The sequence below is a fragment of the Ictalurus furcatus genome, chromosome 5 (genome assembly GCF_023375685.1).
Source record: "Ictalurus furcatus strain D&B chromosome 5, Billie_1.0, whole genome shotgun sequence".
Classification (NCBI taxonomy): Eukaryota; Metazoa; Chordata; class Actinopteri; order Siluriformes; family Ictaluridae; genus Ictalurus; species Ictalurus furcatus.
In genome coordinates this window covers 17868689-17887963 of record NC_071259.1, presented here as the reverse complement: position 1 = coordinate 17887963, position 19275 = coordinate 17868689, and the positions used below count along the sequence as shown (strand labels likewise).

The 19275-nt window shown below is 40.9% G+C and overlaps 1 protein-coding gene across 1 annotated transcript; it reads left to right on the top strand.

Moving 5' to 3' along the window:
* Positions 1-13144: 13144 nt before the first annotated feature.
* On the top strand, positions 13145-18160 carry LOC128607811 (protein-lysine 6-oxidase-like). The gene is made up of 6 exons (XM_053624998.1): positions 13145-13618; positions 13703-13811; positions 14357-14488; positions 16765-16921; positions 17643-17738; positions 17824-18160. The coding sequence occupies exons 1-6, from the start codon at positions 13168-13170 to the stop codon at positions 17941-17943; spliced, it is 1065 nt and encodes a 354-aa protein (XP_053480973.1). The 5' UTR covers positions 13145-13167; the 3' UTR covers positions 17944-18160.
* The last annotated feature ends 1115 nt before the right edge of the window (positions 18161-19275 follow it).

The window sequence follows — 19275 nt, the reverse complement described above, 5'->3', positions numbered from 1 at the left end:
TACCCCCTCGGTCATACCGAGGGTACGGCCTGTTCAAAAAGAAACAAGCCCGAGGGTCACTGCAAGACACTCGAGCCCTGGGTGGGATGAATATCCAGGCTGTAATATCGAATGAATGTGTGTTTGGCGTAGACTACCCTGCAGCAGCACACACATCCTGTAAGGATACCTTGTTGGACAAAGCCTTCGAGGAGGCGACCCCCCTAGTGGAATGAGCCCTTATGCCCAGAGGCATAGCGAGACCGCGCACCTCGTAAGCGATAGAGATTGCTTCCACTATCCAATTAGAGATACGCTGCTTTGACACAGCATCACCGCTATTGTCACCGCCAAGCAGACCAGCAGCTGCTCTGACTTATGCCACTGGCCGGAGCGGTGGACCTAAGTACAGAGAGCCCTTACTGGTCACAGCAGGGGCATTCTCTCTTGTTCTGGTGTGAGGAACAGAGGAGGGCAGAAATCCTGCAACACCACAGGCAGGGCAGCAGATGTAAGCACCTTAAGAATATAATCTGGTTTAGGATACAGGAAGGCCTTTGTTAATCCAGGGGTAAAGGCAAGGCAGGAAGGGGCAACTGAGAGAGCTTGTAGATCTACTACTCACTTGAGAGATGTCAGTGCCAGCAGAAGAGCTACCTTAAGAGTCAGAAGCTTCTCAGAGGCTACTCTAAGGGCTCAAATGGGGCACCTGACAGACCTTACAGGACCACAGAAGATCCCAGGAAGGTATGCACGGCCTGCAGATGTGCCTTAGCCGCCTGACACCACGCATAAACCTCGAAGTTAGAGGATGTTGCCCCACAGAGGCTCCATCAACAGGGGCGTGGCTAGCTGAAATGGCGGCCACGTAAGCCCTGATTGTAGAAAGAGCCCACACCGCTGAGAAACGTCCTTTTAAGAACTCCAGGACTGTAGCTATTGCACGATTCTCTGGGTCTAGCTGGCATTCCTCACACCACAAGACAAAAAGCTGCCACTTGAGCGCATACAATTTCCTCATGGATGGTGCTCTAGGGTTCAACATGGTCTCTACAACCTCAGTTGTGAGACCAGAATCTATGAGCTGGTGCCCCTCAGAAGCCAGACCCAAAGTTTCCATAGTTCTGGCCGAGGGTGATAAATCAGCCCTCCAGCTTGAGACAGTAGTTCCACTCTAAGGGCTCAAATGGGGCACCTGACAGACCTTCCAGGACCACAGAAAGGTCCCGGGAAGGTATGCGCGGCCTCCAGATGGGCCTCAACCGCCTGACAGCATACATAAAACTTGAAGTTAGAGGATGTTGCTCCACAGAAGCTCCATCAACAGGGGCGTGGCTGGCCGAAATGTCGGCCACATAAACCCTGATTATAGAAGGAGCCCACCCCGCTGAGAAACGTTCTTGTAAGAACTCCAGGACTGTAGCTATTGTGCAGTTCACTGGGCCTACAGCGGATCCCTGCGGATGGAAATCTCCCAAGGAGTGCCATCTAGCAGGGATATTATCTCTGAGAATCATATTCGAGCTGGCCAATAAGGTGCTACTAGCAGCAGACATAGACAGTCTTGGCGAACTCTCGCTAAAACTTGTGGGAGCAGAGCGATCAGGAGAAAAGCATACAGATGTGACCTCGGTCACATGTGCACCATGGCGTCCAGCCCTAATTGTGCGGGAGGAGTGAGGGCGAACCATAGCCGGCAGTGTGTTGTCTCCTCGGAGGCGAACACATGCAGTCCTGCTTGGCCAAACCTCCGCCATATGGACTCCACCACTTGTGGATGGAGCCACCAATCCCTGGGCCTCAGCCCCTGCCTCAACAGTATGTCTACCCGCATATTCCAGTTGCCCAGAATGTACATTGCACTCACTAACAAAACTTTCCCTCTGCCCAGAGAAGAATTAGTTGCACCTGCCTGAACAGGGGGCCCGGACATAATCCTCCCTGGTGGTCAATATATGAGACCACTGCTGTGTTGTCTGTAAACACATGGTGACCTCTCAGTTGAGGAAGAAGGAATTTCAGTGCTAGAAATATGGCCCACATTTCTAGGCATTTTATATGCCGCTCTAGATGAGGGCCACTCCAGAGACCGTGAGCTGGACGGCTGTCCAAGACTGTGCCCCAGCGCATGAAGGAGGTGTCTGTCATAACCGTCTTGCGCTAAGGAGACACCCGAACCAGGGACACTCAAATTCTCAGAGCACGTAGGCATCACCGCGTGATACTGATTACTCTCAGAGGTTTCGTCCTAGGATGAAACCCCCAACTTCTCAGCCACCCCTGAACAGTCTCCTGTTCAATAGGCCCAATGTTATGACGTTGGCTGCCCATAAGCTCCAACAGTCTCCCATAGAGACTGGAGGAGATGCCAATATCCAGCTTTATCTTGCTCAATGTTGATAGGATTGACCCTACGCATGTTAGGGATAGAAACGTCCTCATAGTAGAAGAATCCTTATAACCCCTAGAAAAGTTGTGCACTGCACTGGAGAAAGCATACTTTCCTGAGGTTCAACGTGAGCCCTAAGCTCTTCATTTGGGCGAGAACAACACCTCGATGTTGAACCGCCAGTGGAACCTGCTAGAATTAACCAGTCTTCCAGGTAGTTTAGTACACCCTGGAGTCACAATGGAGCCAGAATGACATCCATGCACTTTGTGAAGGTGCAAGGGGATAAAGCTAGCGATATTTCTATGTGGAAATATGCACCTTTTAGATCTATCGTCACAAACCAGTCCTCAAACTGAATCTGTGGAACGATAAGTTTGGGGGTCAGCATCTTGAACCTGTATGTCCGAAGAGTACAGTTCAGATGACGCAGATCTAAAATTGGCCGCATACTTAAATTTTTTTTGCAGACCATGAAATAATGGCTGTAAAAACCTCCTTCCCTCAGAGAAAGAGGTACATGTTCTATGGCCCCTTTGTTCAAGATAGATTTTACTTTGGGCATCGGGCTCTGCTCTGTGCTGACTACTGTGGTGAGCACACCTCTGAAGTGGGGGGGGGGGTCGAGCTCTGAACTGGACCCGGTAACCCTTTACTATGGTGGATAGAACCCATGTAGATACATTTGTCAGTAGTTTCCATGCTGCCAAATGGTCTTTTAGTGATGTTAACTTTTCCACATTTTGTTGGAGGGAAAGCATCAGATTTTCGTTGCCCTGTGACAGTTCACTGACCAGAGAACACTGAAAACCTGGGACAACATTGACTAGTGGGGGCCCTACAGTAATACTGGAGGCTAACTGCCCTAACAACCTCTTAGCGCCGGATACCTCCCTCTGCGGCCCATCAGGACCACTTCTTCTTTGCTTTTTTGGCACTGATTATTGTTCTTAAATCAGGCCTAATAGCAGGCTGCGACTGTGGCTACCCACCCCCCTGGCTTTCTGCAGGGGGAGGTGGGCCACCACACTCACCTTCTGTGCCTCCCTCACATTTGTACTGGCCCGGGCTCCACTCATGGAGGCCCGGGGGAACTCGACACGACTAGGAAGGAACTGGCTGAATGCCGCCGTTTGCTGTTTTGCCTCCCAAAACCTGTTGATGATGCCGTTAACCATGCTGCCAAACAGGCCGGAAGGTGTATCAGAGGTGTCCAGAAGGGAGACTTTATTCTTATCCCCCATGCCCGAGAGGTTGAGCCACAGGTGCATCTCTGTTGTGATCAAGCTACCCATTGAACGCTTGATATGGTGGGCAGTTTGCTTGGTCACACAGACAAATCCATGGCTCAGAAAAGCTCCATTACCGGCTCAGGCCCAATTCCCTAACCAATGTCTAGCTCATTCAGCAGGTCTGCCTGCCTGGCTTTCCCCAGAAGGACAATTTTTCATGATACACCTCTTGAAAAAAGGGGAGTTTTCAGCAGTTTGAGAGAGTTTTAGTTTCACTGGAAGGGAAGTGTTTATCCAGCCTGCCAAGAGCCTCTTCCCCTTCCCCAGACCATTCTAATTTTAATTTCTCAACTGCCCTAGTGATCACTCCAAGCAGTTCTTTATAGGAATGAGAGCTGCTCTCCGATTTTGAGGCACTGGCTCCCCACTCTGGCTCTGAGTCAGACAGCTTGGGTTCACTCTATACCAGAAGGAGAAGTCGCTTAGCGAGCTCCAAACCCAGAACCGGAGAGTCAGATCCGGAGGGAAGAGCAAGAGATAGAGCAGCACTTGTCTCCAGTTCCTCCTCCAGATCCATAAAGGACTCCCAGGATCTGAGCCGACTAGCTACTTTGACAGCGGCCAGCCAAGAGCCCTGAAGTTCCGGAACCCATCTCCCTTCAGCTGAGAAGAGAGAGAGCCGAGAGCCGAGCTGCTTCATTGTGAGGCATTCAAAATGAATGCAGTCAGCCCCCTCAAGGGCTGCTGCAACAGACATTTAATAATGTGTCTACCCCCCTCTGTAATATAACAAGAGCAGGGAGTAACACACTTTCTGAACTCTCTCTGACCCATTCTGTTTGCACAGGATAGTGACAGAAGAGAGAAATTTTATATATATATATATATATATATATATATATATATATATATATATATATATATATAATTTTTTGCAATGTTTATTCACATAGACAACAGACATGCGGTTTCACGGAAGACAAAGAAGCTGACCACGGCAATAATTTTACACAGACTTCAGATACCGGTTGTGCGCGAAGGCACCCCCACACACAATGTTGAGTTTCTTTTGAAAGGGAACACACACACTCACAGGGTGTGGTATTTGCTATTAAGTTTTTCTAATTTTTAGTCAATTACCTTGCCTGACTGATCTACACTGAACGAAGCTGGAGTTTGGTCACTGCACCAGTTACTCTGCAAGCCAACAAAATATATGAAGTTCAGTAAGATCTTTCTTACTATCTTTTTAAGTTCTTACATTACAGTGGTTAAATAGTAAGCACTCTTGTTTGAACATAATATCAGATTCATTAAGAGTAGTATTGCTCTTAATGAATCTAATATTATGTTCAAACAAGAGTGCTTACTATTTAACCACTGTAATGAAAGAACATGGCACAAGATGGCAACCTACACATGTTCTTAGTTCTTCAAGCAGAAAGGTTAAGAACATTTTAAACAACTAGATAAAGACTCATCCTTTGATCATCATTTGTGCCAATAAACAGCAGTTATGTATATCTAATCTAACCCCAAAAAGTCAAAATTAGGCTCTAATTAGGCACTTGTCTTTTATGTATAGACTCAACTCCCATTAGATGACATGAAGAAGAAATCGCAAGAAGAGTCAGGGTCAAAAGGGAAACCGTCCTCTCCTGGGTGACACTGGGATTATAATTACTACAGCAGGGGTTCCCAAACTAGAGGTCCTGACCCCACATGAGGTTGTTTTTATTTTTATTCATTTATTTTAAAATGATTATTATTACAAATATTGCTCTGACTGCAAAGATGGATTTTGTTTGCTAATACTTTGAAATGTTGCTGGGAGTCATATTCAAACAAGCCACATTGAAATGAAGAATGCACGTGGTATTTGAGTATTTTTCACTACCTGACATGCAGCACTTGTGTCATAAAGACACTCTAGAACATTAGCATCCTGCCAATCCACAGTTAACAAATCTGAGTGATTATGTGAAAGGTTCTCAAAAGGCTAGTTAACAAAATGCCTGGCTAAATAGGCTTTCAACCTAGACATAAAGATTAGGATTAAATATTAAAATTAAATGTAAAGATTACTACTGTGTCTAAGCTTCATACATTGGTAGGACAGTTATTCCATAGCTGGGGTAGGAAAATGCTTCTTGCTGTAGTTTTCTTTATTCTAGTACTGCTAAAGAATCTGTGCCATTTGATAAAAGCCAACAAGGCAAATCATAATAATAAACATAATAATAAAAGACAACAATTTGCTCAGCTACTGTAGGGCAAGACCATTCAGTGCTTTATTGGGCATTGACAGTGTTTTATAACCAATGTGAAATTTAACTGGATTTCACTCGAGTGTAAAGTAGATAAAATAATGGTGAAATGATCAAACATTCTGGTTCCAATAAGGACTCTAGCTATTGCATTCTGGACTAATTGGAGATAGATGATTGTACTGCTTGCCTTTGTAGTGTACAGCTGTGGATAATTGCTTTTAATTCATAAATCTGATTGATCGAATGTTGTGGATTAAGTTTTATTTTTATACCACAGCATGGTTGAATTCTCAAATCTGATTGGTGAAAAGGATTACTTTTATATAACAGCATGGCTAGGACAGTATTTCCGGCTGTGAGATAAACTATAGGATTTCGTTAAAATGCTCATTCCAATACATCATTGATTCTATAGTAACAGCTCATGCACAGGGATATGCCGAATGTGCCACATAATCTAAGCCTAATATGTGACCTTTGTGAAAGGAATCTTGGGAGTCAGCACAGTAAATTAACCCGGCACAGTACAGTCTTCAGGGTAGAGGAGTTTATACGTTCCAGTTAATCTGTAAAATGACAAGCTGCATTGTTTTTACCTCATTAACTTCAAGAGAGAGAGAGAGTACAGGAGAGGCTGTTGAGAGAGCAGCTGTTCATAACATAAATGAGAACAAGTACTAACTTGTCGTGTGGATGCTTCCATAACATTAATTGTGTGACAGTAAGTGCACTGAAAGGCAAGCAAATCAATGAAACATTCGCTGTGAAATAGCAACGTTTAAAAAAAAGTTAAAATAAATAATCATTGGTCACACAAAAGTGGTTAATTGTATTTCAGTAGAATTTAAAATGTATGGCATTGTGAATGAGACCTTTATAACGATTTTAAAGTTGAACAGTTGATATAAATGTCCATATGGATGAGCTGCCACTGCTCATTACATATCTAAATCTGCATGTGTCTGCTGCATACTGTTGTTATTTGAGCTTTGGGTATTGTCTTTTTCATTGTTCTATTTCACCCCTTCTAACCATGGTGATTATCTTCTGAATACCTTATTGTGAATAGCACACACATGCAGAAACATACAACAAAGTCATCAAGTAACTGTATGGCTTAGTATTTGAACACTTTATTGTCATATGGCCATTGTTCCCTTTCCCCTTCTTGCCTCATATACATTTCGGACCTCATGTGCATCTTGGAGCTATCTCAGGAGCTAACATCATTTTACTACAGTCAGAACTACAGTTAACCTCTCCTCCAAAGCTAGTGATAACCCCCTATCATCTCCTTTAAACTTTACAGGCTGCACTGATTGTATATTGTACTTCATTTGGAACCCCATGGCTACTAGCTTGAGCTTGTTATGTTAGCCAGACCTCTGCACTCCCTTTATGCTCCTATCACTCCCGTGCTGTCCATGAGTTACCTACAAACTGTCTTTGGTCAGGTACCTCATCCTCCGCTCATTCTTTGTTCAGGTACCTCTTCCGGCGCTCTGAGCTTTCACATCTCCTATCATCTGTTGCCTGCTGGCTTGTAAATACATGCTGCTAGCACTATTGAGTTATCTGCTCACATGCATATGTACATACAGGGGAAACAGTTGTGTTCCCCGCCATTTTCCAGTATCCATGGCAAGTAGGGCCTCCTTTGGTGATTCAGCTCAGTGCTGCAGCCCTCCCACTACGGCTAAGCATGCCAAACACGATGGAATGGCCTCCCTCAACATACTGCCACTATCTGCTGTTGAGCTTGCTATGTTAGCCAGACATCTGCACTTCCTTTATGCTCCCTCACTATCCACACCTAACACTCTAGCCGACCCATCTTTCTCTCCACCAAGCCAATTCATTCCTCATCTTCCACATCCACCACCATCTGAAGACTACCAGGTGTAGACTTTTACTGGTTTATTAAAGTGTTTCATTCTGCATGATCCTTAGGATTAGTTAGTAGGCTAGCTGGTTTCCACAGCTTTGGCTCTGTCTCTAGAGTCTGATTTGGAGTTGAACGTGACCCAAGTGAAGTGCTGCTACTTAAACAACCTTCTGATTGTAAATATCCATGTCCAACAACAACTGAAAAACATTAAGAAATAGAAGTGATTAGCAGTATAGTAAATAGCAGTGATTAGAGTCTTTTTTTCTAGGGTGCAGATGGCTTGGCATCAGTAGTGGCTCAAATGAAATTGGTGATCCTGGAACTGAAACCATGCATAGTGGAAACTTGAAACCTTCAGTACAGTCCTCCTTATAGCCAGGGAGTTAATTTTTCCTCCTTCTCCTCATTCAAGGAGTGCAGGGATGCATCTGGGAGCTGCACCTGGAAGACATTTCCAGTCTGACAGTAAACCAACAGTTAACTCTGGTTTCAACAGCATCCATAAATTAATTAGCTCACATACATGACAGACTCAAACACTACACTGAACGCAGATGCACTGTATAGAATATGGTGGAAACAGCCAATTCATTAGCCATTTTGCTTCTAGCACTGTAGTAATGACCTCTCTGTGATGAAATTACCATAACCTCACTCCTGGCAGTGGGACACCTAGGCTAATATGGAGGGTGGTTGGCACAGTCCACACTGCTGGACACATGTAAATCAACTCTGTACAACCTAACCTATTTGCCATTCAAATGATATTATTGCTGTGTAGCCCATGATTGGTTCTTATCCGTGGATCTCTGTGATGCACATTTTTATGTTCCCAACACCACAGAGCACAGATGTCTTCAGTGTATAGCAAAAACAAAAGAATTGGTCTTGCTCTTCCAATACTTTCAGAGTGGACTGGGAAAAAGAAAGTACACCCTCCTTCAATTCTATGTTTTTATTTATCTGTGGCTCACATGATGTAGCTCTTGGGTTTAGCTACTGGGAGGATTGGTAACTGTCTTGAAGGGTCTCCATTTGTAAACAATCTTTCTCACTGTAGAATGGTGAATACCAAATTGTTTGGAGATGGCCTTATAAGCCTTCCCAGATTGATGAGTAGTAAAAATGACTTCTTTGAGGTCATGGCTGATGCCCTTTCTTCTTGGTATGATGTACTGTAGACACACGCCTAAGTGATCCAGAACACCAAACTGCCAACATTTCTGCTTTTATAGACAGTGTCACACTTTTTGATGATTAACAAATGTTGTGCATTTCATTAGTAACACCTAGCTGATGATTACTCTCTTAATAATTTTAGAGGGAGGAACGGTTTACTTTTTACTCTGACTGTATGTATGTGTTTGTGTGTGTGTGTGTGTAAAGAGAGAGAGAGAGATATTTGGAATCGTCCTGGCATCCTCGCCTGGCGAAGTGATGCTCATACACACAAAAACCCTTAATACATGTGCCCCTGAATCCAGTGCACTGCCTGGTTCCTAAAGTACTTGCCTTACTACAGAGCTTGCTAGACATTGGAAAGTCCCCATCTACATAGAAAGTGTATAAAAGCCATTGCAGCACTTGAATGCACTGTGAATGGTGTCTTACTTGGGGCTCATAAACTTGTCAAAGCCTTTCTGAAAGGAGCAAGGTACTTTTGTCCACCACACTTTCCCAGGTGGATCCCTCTAGGATCTCCCCATTATACTGCAATGCTGCCCCATATGAGTCAATGCAGATTGTCAAACTGAAGGGTGTCCATTACTGATTACTTCCGCAAAAAGAATATGAGCACTACCAGCCTTGGCAATGGTGGCCGAACAACTCCAAAGTGAACTTATGGTTGACCTCACAGCCAAGGGCGTAGGTTTGATTTTCACACTGGTGGGGACATAAAAGCAGTCCACAGTGGACTGCTTTTAATAATAATAATGTATTATTATATTCAATGTGTAAAGGAGCTAACAGTCATACAAGCATCACAAGACTTGCCAGTTTTGAAATAAGTGCATAACTAAACACAAGGCAAACGCAATCAGTTATGCTTTATTTATTTTATGTTAAAATATGTCATGTGCCAGTCAGTCAGTGTATATTGTATAGTGTATGTTGTATATGCTGAGTGTTCAGCTTTTTTCATGGACTGCACTCACTGTTGAGTACTGTTGTGACAACAGTAGTCCTCTCTGAAGGGTTGGGAAGTAGATATGTGCATGCTGTGTGCCACGTTGCTTTCCAAACTGTAAACAGAACCAGATGTAATGGGGCAATCTGTCAAAGAACATGAGGTGTTTACTATATATAAAATGATTACATTCGACAAGTTTTCTGAGAAAGTCTGTTTACTGTTGCTGCAAATATGACATTTAAAAAGAAAATCAAATTCTGAACAGTCCTTCTTAATATAGAACATATGGACATGGATCAATGTCACAATTTGTTCTGTATCCTACAATCCAGTTTAGCAACATTCAATATAACATAATACTTCTGTTATGTTGTGACTACTTTGGAAACTTCAAAAACACTTCTTGCATAGAGGCAGTAGTGGAGGGCACATTACCCTTGTGTTTTATACTTTCATGCTAATAGTTGGAATGATCTTATGGCATCTTACTTTCCATGTATTTTATATGTCCTACGGGGGTCCTAGAAGTCTGTATCCCTGTGGAGAGCTGCCTCATTATTACAGAGATTAAAGTGCCAGGGTCAATCTCACACACCTGCAACTAATTGTAACACAATGTGAATGCCTGTATATTCAGTAGGAAATACATTCAGTGTGGTAAACAGCTTTAACTTTGATCTTTGTAGAGCATATAAAATGTGTCTCATTCAGTAGAATTCCCTCCATTTTTCCAACGTGGAAAGCTGTTAAGGCAGTTGAACAGCTGGTCTACTGCATGTGACCTAATAGCTAATCCCAAATGTTTTTTTAAAGAACAGTAGCATTTCTTGGGATGTTAATAGAGATGGCTTATATAGATCTAAACCAATCATATAATGAAGTTCAATAAGTTGTCTTTGTGCTACATGGTGCCATAAGGATATAAATACAGGGCAACTTTGCAAAATAGCAAATGTACACATGTTTTAAGAGAAGAAAATGCCATACTGAATCGAAATCTGCTACTCTGAATTATTCCATTTAGGGATGTTTAGGAAATTCTTCACAAGGTAGATGATACTACCATTTAAACAGACATGACTTCATCTACAGTGACAGATGTTGAAACTGCTGGCAGGCAATAAATCCAACTAGCATTGCTAGTAATCAATACTGATTATTAATTTTCCAAGTTTATAAGTAAACATTATCTGTTGAAAACACTATACAATTTGTCAAAGCAACGTATGCTTACAAAACAATCACTTTAAACATTTCAACGGTTTGACAGGATTGCCTCCCTTCACATGGCACAATGTCAATGGAAACAGACAATAACAATAGCCCATTACAGTTAATATGCATTTCTTGCTGTAAATGCACATTTATCGTCAGTAAAAACCATTAACCGTTATTAACCCCACCACTGCAAACAGATTATATGTAATTTTATAAAATATCTTAAAAATGATGTTGGACATTTTAATTACTGGCCACTTTCTCCTCAGCAAAGTAAAAGAGTCCCCACTACCAACTGTTAAACTAATACTCTTTTTTTGTTGTCTTAAGGAGAGGGCATAATGGGTCTTACCTTTGCATATGATATCACTTAAAACCCCCTCAAGTTCCCTAAGATGGCAGCTGTGTAGCAAGACAGTTGAAGTGCAATGAGGCCTTAATAAAACATATGCTTAGTGTTTGGAGGCTGTTTCATGCAGCATTTGCCTCTGCTGGATTAGTAGCAAGCTGACATTGCATAAAGTACCTAAGGTCCCAAAATAATTTGAAACCCGCTGAGTGCATAATGTTTTTTTTCTTAACACAGTGTTATTTTCTGTGGAGTGTTGATGAGGAGAAAATAAGCTGTTCACCACAATAGCAGGGAAGGCTTATGAGTTCACGATGCCCACTCATAAATACCAGAAGTGTTTGGAAATGAGAAAAAGTATAAAAGCTTTCTTAAGTATTCTTATTGTGCTACAGTGTGCATATCATCAGCAAAAGAGGCAGCCTGCAATACAGATCAGTTTGTTCAAAAGGATTTATGACACACTCCAATCCCAAATAGTAAATTACATGAGCAACTATATCTCTTGTGACATTAAAACAATAAATTCTGGATCAGAATGATCAGTGTAAAATTCATGTTTTCACAAAAATTCTCCGAAAAAATTCTCACATAATATTTTCACTGTGTTCGTTAGTGACAGCTGGAGCTGTCAAATACCGACTTACTTACATTTTTGTCAATCAGCCCAGACATGTGTGGTGTCCACATTTAGCTTCTTTAGGTTTGTCCAGTGTAAAGGGTAGCTCAAATAACAAACAAATAAACTTGCTTATGTGTTGAAATACAGTTTCCTAATAAATGACCAAAAGAGCACTGATAAGTGAAAGCTCCAGTTGAGTCATAATTTATTCAGGTTTATACATTGTTAAAGATTATATATATATATATATATATATATATATATATATATATATATATATATATATATATATATATATATATATATATATATATATAAAATAGCAAGATAATTTGATGCAAAAGGATAATGATTTAGTGTGGTAATTGATGGTCATATACCTTCAGTCCAGTATAAACCTGGTCACTGAACATTTACTGGCTTCCTGACTATTTTTATGTAGGTGGAAAAACTATAAATTTGTCAGTGAACCATTCCTTTAATACCATGGCTTCCAAATTGCACACCCAGCTAAATAACCCCGTTATATGAATATTTAGTGTTATTTAAGAATTTTTTACTGAACTTTTGTTTGTGTCGAGCAGGAGTATCACTGTAGTTACGTATTAATCCAACACTGATTATTTTAATATGCACTAATGACATTGAAAAGATTTATTAAGCAAACATTTCACAGCACAAGACTCCTACAACTCACCATTGTATTTGATTATGCTCTAAATGTAGATGTGATGTCCACCCTCACACTGTGAAGTTGTTACCATATTCTGCGCATAACCAGTGTCACTAGTGTGCTTTCAAACCAGTCCAGAAAGCAAAAAATACACCCCGTCCCTGCAAAAGCTTAGCCCACACAGGTTCTCAAAACGAAAGGTGCACTAGTCCTTATGAGACTCTCCCCGAGATGTATGGCTTTCAATCATTCCAATGAGTCGTCTAAATAAATACGAGTTCTTTTGGGATTTGCGCGCGCTTTCCTTTATTTCAAGCACCCAGAAAGGGACACATTTCTGAAGACCCATACCCCTTTGGGCAGAAAATATGAGGAACATAGTTTTTAGAGTTTTCGTGCTGTTGTCCTTTGGCTTAATGTGCTGCGTTTTACAGGCTGTTCACGGTGAGCCGCGCGCTGGGTCCAGAGAATCAGCACGCGGACACCGGGCAGGTGCCTCACGCCTGGCGATACGATGGACTGGTAACGGCCGCGTGTATAACCTACTGAGTCACGGTTCTGAATATCTACCGTCGCGCAGACGAGGGAACGTTGACGCGAGCAGACCTGCGCTGGTGATCCGAGAATCAAACGACACCGTGCCGAGCCGCACGAGCGCGCGTGCCAAGTCCGATTCCGGACTCGCGCAGACAGAACCCACGCAAACCGACAGTGGAGACGTGATGATGGCAGACAATCCGTACGACCCTTACAAGTCCATTCGCAACGAACTCTACAACCCGTACTACAACTATTACGACTCTTACTACCAGCCGCGCTCCAGGAACAGAGGTCGACCTGGCTATGGGACGAGATATTTCCAGTATGGTAAGAGCATGGCTGAGGTTTACGTTCACGTGCAAATGCGAAAACCATAGTTTTATGATGCGCTTACGATGCAACTATCAACAGGTCTTCCAGATCTGATTCCAGACGCGTATTATGTGCAAACTTCCACTTATATACAGAGGGTGCCAATGTACAACCTTAGATGCGCGGCTGAGGAACGTTGCTTGACAAGGTTGGAACTGTTTTAAATGTTTGCATACCAGTAAAGAAAGAAGCATAATACGAGACCACATTTCAGACAAAAAAAAAATCACTATGAAGGCTGCTGGGTTTTGCATGAAGAAATATGAAGCAAGTGCAACAGTCAAAGTCTCCAGAAGAACTTGTGGCTGGTTCTGCAAGATGCTCAGTATAACTTACAGCTCATTTCCTTATAAAACAAATTGTACCTGAGACTACTATTTTTTAAAGCAAAGAGCTGTCACAGCAAATATTACTGTTATTAAATATTATTGTCACAGCAAATGACTTTGTTTCATTATTGCTGTTTAATGCTCTTTATAGTATATTATTTAATGTAGAAACATTTAATCTCATTATTTTTTAATGAGATCAAATTTCTTAGGACTTTTGCACAGTACTGTACACACACACACACACACACACACACACACACACACACACAGTTATTTAGCTATCTAAATATCTTACGTCCTTGTTTCAAGCCCGATAAACTCATCACAGCTTTTAAAGATAATTTATTGTGTATACCGACAGCTCAGCTGCGCATGCGCGGGACTACGATACGCGCGTCCTGCTCAGGTTTCCCCAGCGCGTGAAGAACCAGGGTACTGCTGATTTTCTCCCCAGCAGGCCACGATATGCCTGGGAATGGCACAGCTGTCACCAGTGAGTAACTCCCCAAATAAAGGCTAGGTACAAAAAAGCCATACTACCTATATTACTAAATATGATACCATAGGCCTATGTATTATTTTGACATACTAATAATAAGTTAGCCTACCATAGTGGTACTTGAAAGTTTGTGGACCCTTTAGAATTTTCTATATTTCTGCATAAATATGACCTAAACATCATCAGATTTTCACACAAGTCTTAAAAGTAGATAAAGAGAACCCAGTTAAAACAAATTAGACAAAAATATTATACTTGTTCATTTATTTATTGAGGAAAATGATCCAATGTTATATACCTGTTAGTGGCAAAAGTATGTGACCCTTTGCTTTCAGTATCTGGTGTGACCCCCCTGTGCAGCAATAACTGCAATTAAACATTTTCAATAACTGTTGAACAGTCCTGCACATCGGCTTGGAGGAATTTTAGTCCATTCCTCAGTACAGAACAGCTTCAACTCTGGGATGTTGGTGGGTTTCCTCGCATGAACATGCTTCCACACATGCATCCATCCACAACATTTCTATTGGATTAAGGTCAGGATTTTGAATGGGCCATTCCAAAACATTAACTTTATTCTTTTTTTTAACCATTCTTTGGGAGAACGACTTGTGTGCTTACAGCCGTTGTTTCACTGCATGACCCACTTTCATTTGAGATTCAGTTAATGGACAGATTTCCAGACATTTTCCTTAAGAATTCGCTGATATAATTCAGGATTCATTGTTCCATCAATGCAAGCCGTCCAGGCACAGATGCTTAAAAAAAGGTACAAACCATGATAATGCCACCATAATGTTTCACAAATGTTATAAGGTTCTAATGCTGGAATGCAGTATTTTCCTTTCTCCAGACATAACGCTTCTCATTTAAACCAAAATTCTATTTTGCTCTCATCTATCCACAAAACATTTTTGCATTAGCATTCTGGTTTGTCCACGTGATCTTCAGCAAACTGCAGACAGGCAGCAATGTTCTTTTTGGAGACCAGTGGCTTTCTCCTTGCAACCCTGCCATGCACCCCATTGTTGTTCAGTGTTCTCCTGATGGTGGACTCATGAACACCAACATTAGCCAGTTACCTTCAGATGCTTAGAAGTTACCCTGGTTCCTTTGTGACCGTGTGGACTATTACAAGTCTTGCTCTTGGGGTGATCTTTATTAGTTGATCACTCCTGGGGAGGGAAACAATGGCATTGAATTTCCTCTATTTGTACACAATCTGCCTGACTGTGGACTGGTGTAGTCCAAACTCTTTAGAGATGGTTTTGTAACCTTTTCCAGCCTGGGGAGCATCAACAACACTTTTTCTGAGGTCCTCAGAAATCTCCATTTTTCATTGTTCATTTACATTGTTGTGAAGATCAGACTCTGATAGATCCCTGTTCTTTAAATATAACAAGGTGCTCACTCACACCTGATTGTCATCCCATTGACTGAAATCACCTGACTCTAATTTCACCTTCAAATTAAACTGCTAATCCTAGAGATTCAAATACTTTTGCCACTCACCAATATGAAATATTGGATCATTTTCCTTAATAAATAAATGGCCAAGTATATATATTTAAATATCTGTTTAATTGGGTTCTATTTGTCTATTTTTAGGAGTTGTGTGAAAATCTGATGATGTTTTAGGTCATATTTATGCAGATATTTAGAAAATTCTACAAATTCTCACAAACTTTCAAGCACCACTGTATGTTCTATGCTCAAACAAACTGAATTATTCCAATTAAATTATACTACTCCTATTTTCATCACCAAGTTTCGTGTGCATTTAAATAAAACGGAAGGAGTTCCTGTTCTTCAGTGATCACAATGAGCAATTCATATGTACCTGTTTGTAGCTACAGTGCATGGATTTGGATCTGTTCAGTGTTGGTTGTATTTGTGCAGATTAGCATTTGTTTTTGGAATGCTTAGTGAGATAATGGCTTTTAAACCTAAAAACATTGGATAAGTTCAATCAAATCAAAGAAACCAACTTAACATCTTGGCCACATTTGTTAAAAATCTAGAACAAAATTAAACAGGCATGGTGCAGTGTCTTCTAATACTTCGAGGCCTCTTCTTCTGGTTGTACTATTAATTTTTACAGAAAAATTCATTTAAAACCATTTTTGTATTATACAGGATTTTAATCTTTCTGTTTTAATAAAAACATATGCAAATTACTTTGATGGTGTTGGAAAAACAGACGAGTATATAAACATTCTTTGCCTAGCAATATTTAAGGGAAACTTTGTTGTTCTTTCCCTTCTACCCAGACACTACCACAGCATGGACGAGTTCTGCCATTATGATCTGCTGGATGCTTCCTCCCAGAACAAAGTAGCTGAAGGCCACAAAGCCAGTTTCTGTCTGGAAGATACCTCTTGTGACCCTGGCTACCATAGGCGCTATGCCTGCACATCACACACTCAGGTGTGTTATTTCCCCAATCCCCATCAATATGCACGGTTATGGTTGCTCTGTGACAATAGAGTGTGTTAGGATTTGTGATCTTCGGTTATGATTTTTAAGAAAAGAGAAACGAAAGTACACAAAAGAGACTGTTCCCTCACCATGCTACACACTTCCCACACCAAGGCCTTAGGAGAGTTGACAAATGATACACAGATACACAAAATTCAAATGGCAAGATCTTCAATTTATTCAAAGAAAGGCAGAGTATATGTATCGTGTTTGACACACAAAAAAGACAACGGGTTAACTATTGATTGGCTAGGCCGAAGGGCATATTTGCATAAACCAGGAAGCATATCAATGTAAGAGAGGAACAACTCCATATATGGTATTCAGGAAGTTATAGGAATATGAGCAAATGGTATTCGGGGAGACAAGGTCAAAGGCTTTATCTGTCTGTACCTGGTTGAAACAGCTTTCATGCAGTGGTGGAAGAGTTAACAAAAGGAACAAAGAAGAAGTGTTAACAAGGGAACAGAGAGGGAAGAGTGTTCACAGTAAAATTATTAGAGTGTGTGAGTCTCTGAGATGAATGCCTGAACTTGCCATTTTCCCCATAAACACACATTTGTGGTTGAGGTTTACTCTACATAAAACAAAAGAAAGTATCATCTATTGTACAGTATTTTTTGTTTTATAGACTGGTATTAACATTTCTAACAATTTGTTGACTTAATAGGGTCTGAGCCCAGGATGTTATGACACTTACAATGCAGACATTGACTGCCAGTGGATTGATATTACTGATGTCAAACCTGGAAAGTACATTCTCAAGGTTAGATTTCACACGTATTAACTATGGAGTGATGTGTGTGCTCTGTCAGTGTGAGTCTGATGCATTTTATGTGTTTGTGTTGCAGGTAACTGTGAATCCAAGCTACCAGGTTCCAGAGTCAGACTTTAGCAATAACATAATGCGCTGTGACATTCAGTATACAGGCAATTATGTCCATACATCTGGGTGCAGTATATCTCAGTAAGTGTGCAGTGTATGCATATCTTTTGGATTTTCTTTGGTATTTTATCAAATGCCAATCATAAATGAGACCAGATAATCACAACTATGTATGAAAAATTATTACTAACAAATATGACTCCCATTATAGTTATATGTGGTTCTCTATAGTTCCCATTCTATAGTGCACATTCTACTGAACAAATTATTTAAATTTGTACAAATTATTTAAATGTTAAATGATTTTGCAAAGTGTGTGGCAGCCTGGGAAAATCCTTCATGTGGTGAAAATTTGACAGTTTCTACTATACAATATAGAGTTTTGAGCAGGTTTTCCTGAATGGAAATAAGTTTCTTATATACCTTAAACAGAAGTAAATTTATAACAGAGAGAAAATAGCATTTAAAGATTGCATTCCAACTGTGGTACATTAGCATCTATTCAACTTATTCAGGGGTGTTGCCTGACAAAATACTTTATTATATTATTATTATTATAATTATTATTATTATTATTATTATTATTATTATTATTATTATTATTATCATCATCATCATCATCAACAACAATAATAATAAGCACCTTTAAAAGTCTCATCTCAAAGCGTTTTACAAGAGAAGAAATAAAAATACAATGAAATATAAATGAAGAGAAAACATGCAATAAGAACAATTCAGAAAAATACAATAAAAATCACATAATAATCACAGAAAAGCAATTCTAAAAAAGTGCATTTTCAGAGAAGATTTAAAATACTCAAAGATTCAGCAGGCCTAACCTCAGAGGGAAGAGAGTTCCATAGTTTTGGAGCAGAAGAAGAGAAGGCCCTGTCACCCATAGAGCGTAGACGAGAAGTGGGAACAGGTAACAAACCAGAATCAGAGGAGCGAAGGTCCGATGATGTTCCTTGAGAGCTGTGGATTTCATCTTGTCCCAGTGAGTTGCTAAATTGGTCTATTCTATTTGCAAATTGTCAGGTGTAGCCCCACTGTCAAATGGCAAAAGTCTTTTGCTCAGTTCTTCAAGAGTGTCACGTATCGTGACGGAGCGGAGATAGGACGGATGCAAGTGCAGTATGAACAGTGTTTATTTTAAAGGAGAGACAGGCAGACAAATCCAAAATGTGATCCATAAACGTAATCCACAACAGACGAAGGTCAGGCGATTGGCAAACAGGCATACACAGGGTTAAACATGAATCAGGGTCGTGGTCACGGAAAACAGGGTCGATAAACAAAACATGAAACATGAACTATGACGAGGAACTGGGAGCGGATAATCCAGCGTGAACTAACTCTAAACATGGACCATGACCATGACCATGACCATGACCATGACTACTAAACGAACTAATCT